The sequence below is a fragment of the Pteropus alecto genome, unplaced genomic scaffold, assembly GCF_000325575.1.
Source record: "Pteropus alecto unplaced genomic scaffold, ASM32557v1 scaffold398, whole genome shotgun sequence".
Taxonomy (NCBI): Eukaryota; Metazoa; Chordata; class Mammalia; order Chiroptera; family Pteropodidae; genus Pteropus; species Pteropus alecto.
The window spans coordinates 5,087,542-5,094,349 of record NW_006442497.1 but is presented as its reverse complement, the minus strand read 5'-3'; the positions used below and the strand labels follow the sequence as shown (position 1 = coordinate 5,094,349).

At 37.9% G+C, this 6,808-nt stretch overlaps 1 protein-coding gene across 1 annotated transcript in view; it reads right to left on the bottom strand.

Moving 5' to 3' along the window:
• CFAP52 (cilia and flagella associated protein 52) overlaps positions 1-6,808 on the bottom strand; it is a 44,548-nt gene that overhangs the window by 18,432 nt on the left and 19,308 nt on the right. Inside the window, exon 7 of the mRNA XM_006922385.2 lies at positions 1,502-1,602. Within this exon, the coding sequence (XP_006922447.1) occupies positions 1,502-1,602 (101 nt within the window). The remainder of the gene's footprint in view (positions 1-1,501; positions 1,603-6,808) is intronic.

Here is a 6,808-nt window from a genome sequence, read left to right as displayed (position 1 = left end):
GGTAGACACGGTAAAGGGGGTCAAATATATGGTAGCTGAAGGAAACTGGACTTTGGGTGGTAAACACACAATAGAATATACAGATGTCAAATGATAATGTACACTTGAAAATTACATAATTGTATTAACCATTGTTACCCCAATAAACTTAATAAAAAATTTTAAAAAATAAAAAAATAAAAATAAATAAAATAAAATTAGGAGGTTAATGTTCTATTAGCACTGTATGTATCCAGAATCTACCCAATATTGTTCTTAAGTTTCCTCCCTCCCTTTTTCCTCTTCATAAAAGCACACAACTGGTCCAAATATATTTTCAATAAGATCTTTCCTGAGCACTGAATTTAAAATTGCAACCTGTCCCTGCACCCCTTTAAACCCTAATCCCACTACTCTACATCCTACTTCATTTATCTCTATTGTTCTCATCACCTTTTACTACTATGTACTTTACTTGTTTATTGTCTTTTCCCTCCTCCTAGAATATAAGCTCTGTGGGGGCAGGGATTTCTTCTTTTTTGTTTACTTTGTTCATTGACGTCCCAACCACCCAGAATAGTCCCTGGTACATATTCTTAGTATAGATTTGTTTGAATAAAGACACTGATGTTCATTTCTACAATGCATATGCAACTACCCCTGGCTCCTTTAGAGCTACCAGAGGCCATATGGAGCATGTGTAGGGGGAATCTGGCTTTTGTTGAAGCTAAGTTCAAGTTCTGCCTCTGCTCCTCTGTGAAGTGTCATTCCTGACCTTGCCATCCCAACAAGATCACTCCCTTCTCTGATCTTTATAAAATCCATGATATATTTATATATTTTACTTTATCTGGACCATGAGGTGTTTGTATATAATAGAGACTTTTTACTTTATCTTCAAACCTGACTGTAAGTTCTGGGAAAGCAAAAACTAAATCTTATTTTATTTTTAAATAGCATCTAGCACTTTGGTTTGGGTGGAGGAGGTATTCAATAAGAACTTATTAATGACAATGTATAAAGTTTTATTTTATTTTAATTAGATAGGTCATGAAAAGTACATAGCATAGTATCTGATAAATAGAAATAGTGAATGTTTGCTATTTCTATCAAAGTTTGCTATTTCTAACAAAGTGCCTAGAATATAATATGTACACATTGCATAATAGATTTCATTGAATAAACCAATTGTGAAAGTTTGAAATTTGAGATTATTTGTTAGATAAGTTTAAAACAGCATATTTCCTCTGTCATGGCTCAATGTATTAGCTAAATAAAAATTTATATATTTATTAGAAGAGCAGTATTCCCCTGAGTAATAGTGGACTACTTTGGTTTTATTCAACATAAGCCACTGTCTTTTCATTGGCAAAGAAATTCCATCTATTGTGATTCCAACTACTCATTTTAATAGCAAGATGAGATTGCTTAACAAAATATCACTTTGCCAATATCATCTAAGTTGCTAGCTTTGAGAAAACCTCCCTCTGGTGGGTCTCTCCCCATAGGGTTGAGAACTTACTTTATGGGTTTGTAGCTGGGGCTTTTACAGAAGATCAGCAATCCAGCACCAGAGCCCACCAACAAACCCACCATCTTCAGGCACTTGATAGCTGACACTCCCTAGGAGAAAAAGCATTAAGAAAAGGGCCTATTAGTTTCATCATTAAGAATCAATGCAGATTTCTGGTCAAAATGGTAGAGTAGGTAAATGCTGTGCTGGCCTCCTTCCACAATCACATCAAAATTACAACTAAACTACAGAACAACTATCATTAAAAGTTGCTTGAAGTCTAGATAAAAAGAAGTCCTACAGCTAAGGACATAGAGAAGAAGCCACCTCGAGACTGGTAGGAGGGTGCGTAGAGACATAAAACAAGTTGGTGCCACATTTGTGTGTGGCCTTTAAAAATTGGGAGGAATATCTTGGCTGTGGAGGTCCCCCTGGAGAAGTGAGAGGTCCTGGCCCCAAACCAGTCTCCCAAGCCTAGGGTTCCAGTGCTACAAGAGAAGTCCCCACAATTTCTGGCTGTGAAAACCAATGGAGATTGTGGCTGAGTGACATGAAGAGGGGCTAGAGTGCAAGGTGCTCCTCTTAAAGGCCTTGTGCATGGACTTCCTTGCTGACGGACTCACTCGCTCTGAGCTCCAGCACTGGAGCAGCAGCTTGAAAGGCACCGGGAATATACAGGGAGGAACTGAATTGTCAGGGCAAGGATAGGAGGGGCAGCTTTCTCCCAGACAGGAGTGCTGGCAGAATCCATTGTTTCCTTGTTGAGCTCTCCCCTCACCTCCCCTCAAAGTGCTAACGCAGGCTAATTAACAACAGAAAACTTCCCTAACCTGGCTAAGGAAGTAGACATACAAGCCAAGAAGCACAAAGAGTCCCAAACAGGCCCACACAAAGACACATCATAATTAAAATTCCAGAGGATAAAGACAAAGAGAGAATCTTAAATGCAGCTCCCTATAAGGGAGCTCCCATAAAGCTGTCGGCTGATTTCTCAACAGAAACTTTGCAGGCCAAAAGGGATTGGCATGAAATATTCAAAGTGATGAAAAGCAAGGACCTACAACAAAGATGACTCTACCCACCAAAGCTATCATTTAGAATCCAAGGACAGATAAAGAGCTTCTCAGACAAGGAAAAGCAAAAATTCAACACCAAACTAGTATTACAAGAAATGTCAGAGGGACTTAAGAAGAAAACAGATAAAAAATATGAATAATAAAATGGCAATAACTACATATCTGTCAATAATTGCTTTAAATGTGAATAGATTAAATGCTCCAATCAAAAGACAGGGTGAGTAAATGGTTAAGAAAACAAGACACTTACACACACTGCCTACAAGAGATTCACTTAAGATCGAAAGACACACACAAAGAGATGAAAAAAGATATTTCATGAAGATGGAAACAAACAAACAAAAAGGCTGGGGTGGCAAAACTTATACCAGACAAAACAGACTTTAAAACAAACGCTATAACGAGAGTAATCCCACTTCTGGGTATTTATCCAAAGAAACCAAAAACTCTACTTTGAAGGGATATGTGAATCCATATGTTAATTGCAGCATTATTTACAATAACCAAGATATGGAGTCAACCCAGGTGTCCACCAATGGATGAATGGATAAAGAAGAGGTAGTACATATATACAATAGAATACTACTCAGCCGTAAAAAAAAAAAAAAGAATGAAATCTTGCCATCTGCAACAACATGGATGGACCTAGAGGGTATTGTGCTGAGTAGAGTAAGTCAGACAGATAAAGACAAATGCCATATGATTTTACTTGCGTGTGGAATCTAAAGAACAAAATAAACAAAACAGAAACAAACTAATAGATAAAGAGATCATGTTGATGGTTGCCAGTTAGGGCAGGTGAAGGGGATAGGTAAAAAAGGAAAAGAATTGGTAGTTACAAAATAGCCATAAGGATATGAAGCATAAGGAATATAGTCAATAATTTTGTAATAACTATGCACGGTGTCAGATGGGAACTAGATTTATTGAGGTGATGACTTCATAAGTTATATAAATGTGTAATCACTATGTTGTATACCTGAAACTAATATAATATTATATGTCAACTATAATTGAAAAATAAAAAATTACTTAAAAAAATAATTAATGCATGATCTGACACAAGGGGCATGGCCAGGGACATGTCCCTGTTACCACACATTGCTTGCATGAGGCCCTTGAAGGTGTTGCCTATGATGCATTCCGAGCATGGTCAAAAGGGCTCAGTGCCAATAATGGGCTCCTGTGCTGAAAGAAGCCCTCTTGATCCTGAAAGGAGCCAACATGCTTCACCATACTTATCCCCTTTAAAAACACCGGTCCATTTTGGATATATTAAAAATTAACATTTTAGATCCATTCAAATAAAGCCAGAGCAGAGGCATAAGCATGGCCACAGCAACATTAGTTCCTCAGCGGCCACCGTTTTCACTTAATTCTTATGATGCAGAGAGACTGTATTCGATATCCAAAGAAAGCACAGACAGCTCCTTATTGTTTGGTGACTACATTTTCTGAACTAAAGCATACATCTTACCAATAATAGGAAATATTTAAATTCAAAGCCACTTTTAAAGTTTAGGGATGTATGATGGCCATTTTATAGCACCCACTATGAAGTTCTAATTTTAAAATGTGCATGACCAATACCTCATTTAAAAATTCTAATAATAATATAGCAAATTATTTTATAAGCTTATGTCTTAATGGAGTTTGACTATAATAGAACAAATTTGTCCTTTCAAGTTATATTTAATTGAATTTTTGCCTATTTTGGTTCAAAAGGAATTTCATATTTGAGAAGAAAAACTAAGAGTCAAGAACATGAAGGCCAGAATTGTATGCTCGCCTCTCTTGTACTCCACCCCCAACTCCATACATGCCTCAGAAGAACAACAGGGTGAATGCCTGGCCCATGAGGAGATAGCCCTCATAAATATTTTTAGCATTTGTTCGTGGACTTAGGGAAGCAAGAGATGAAGAGTTCAACAGAGCCTCAAAGTTACATAGATGTAATTTCAAAATACACTTTTTTGAAACTATGATATTCTTCATGTGCCCAGGTTCTGGAGCTAATCTGCCTGGTTTCGTATCTCAGCTCTACCACTTGCTAGCCATGAGATCTTAAATGGTATGCTCCTCAGTTTCCTCACATGTAAAGCAGGGATGAAAGAGGGTACTTATCTCATCAGGATCAAATGAGATAATGCAAAGAAATTGCTTTACGTCATGTCTGACATATAAACATTTATTGAGAATATATTAGTTTAATGTTACTTTTATGATCATCATCTTCTCCTTCATTTTAGTGTTGTATGCCTAATAGGTCCATTTGAAATCATTTTGATCTTTACCTTTCTAACTGCAGAGCAAATGTTTAACAGTTTCAAAATGGGTATTGAGATCATTTGATATTTCAAACAAATGTCTTCAATACTTCCTATTGCTTCATATCATAAGAATGATTTCCCTTCCATTTGTATAAAAGGTATCTTTGAATCATTGCTTTGTGGAATTTACCATCAGATCTGAATGGTAAGGAATTAAAGCATCCCTAGTGCTACTACGGGTAGCACTTAAGTGCCAAAGGTTTGAGCAACACTAAGACAGACAGTACCTTTTCTGAAGAGGCACTTAGATTGCAAGTGCTAGGAGGCAAAAATACCCAGATCGGTAGTTTTCATGATGTGTTTTATAGAGTCCTTTGGGGGTGTCTCAAGAACTGGCAGGGCTCTCAGCCTTGCCATCTTTTAACCTGATCTGCTTTGTTTTCATCTGTTTACTATATTGGAATCCCTCTCCTAAAAATAATTTGGAAAACATTTATCTCTACTACATCTTGATCTCCTGTGGGATTATTTCTAAACTCTTATTTACCATTCTTATGCATTTCCTTAAAAGCTTGAATATTAAATGATTATGTGATTAAGAAAACTCTTGACATGTTCCCAGGAACACAGTGCAATATCTCAAAGCTTCTTGTGAATATCTACTAAGTGGAAGGTATCTAAGTTCAGTTAGGACCATTTGTTCTATTATTATATATGACATAGGCAAGTGCACAAGTTTTCAAATTCAAAGTTGAGTAGAAACAACTCTTGTAACTTTCTAGAGGTACTGGAAATAGCAGCATTTACTCTGTAAAATTATCCTCTGATTGTAGGCTTTTTATTTTGGTTAAATATCAAAACCTCTCACTGAACTGTTAACCAGAATTATTAGGAATTCTGAAAATATAAACAATCAACAATTTCTAGGTCTTCTCATGAATTATGACACTGGCCAAGTGAGATTTAGTTATTAGGTTAGAAAGAAAAATTATATGTACATATAGTTGCATAGATCAAAGAGCACACTTCTCTTATACATAGTAACAGGGCTGCCCAAATGCTGGGAACAATGTGGTTTGAAGATGCAAAAAAAGCTGTGGTTCTGATTCTCTAATAGAGGACACCTAGGAATACCTTTGCCCTGAACATAAACCAGAGATCAGTTTTTAGATCAGGGGTTCCCAACCTCTGGTACTTGGTCCATGGTCTTTTAGGAAGCGGGCTGCACAGCAGGAGGTGAGTGGCTGGTGAGCAGGTGAAGCTTCATCTGTATTTGCAGCTGCTCTTCAGCACTAGCATCACTGCCTCAGCTCCACTTCAGATCACCAAGTATTAGATTTTCGTGGGAGCACTGGCCCCTAGTGCCAGAAAGTTTGGGGACCTCTGGTTTAGTGAACTAGTCAATGCACCTTGCAAACTTAGGTGTGGCCTTAGGTACATCACAGACTTTCTTTTCCCGCAGACTCTTTCTTAACAAAAGGCTATCTTATCAGTGGAGGGAAGAAATCACTAGAAAACAGCAGGGCAGAATAGACTTTGATGGCCTCTACTCACCAGACTGAATTTCTCCTTCACTGGCCCACTGTCTGCCAGCAGTTTAGTCCTAGGGTTCATTTTTAGAATATCTCCACTTGTGGTTCCAAGGTAGAAAAAGCAATCATCGCTGGCCATCTGGGGAGCAGAGAGAAAAAGAAACCTGAAGACCTGGGTTTCCTCAGTGATGCCTATTAGCCCCCGGGTCAGGGACAGCATAAGCTTTCTCTGAAACCCCAGGAAGACCTACAAAGGTGCATCTGGCTATTTCTATTCCTCAGACCTAGATGTAGGTAAGGACAGCTCAAGGCCAAATTCAGAACTGGAGGAAATGTTAGGCTTCATGTAGCCTGTGCATTTCACTTGAAGTCTATTTGTGTCTGACATTAGCATGCCGCCTACCCTGCTGGCTCCAACTCTTAAGACTCCTCAACGGG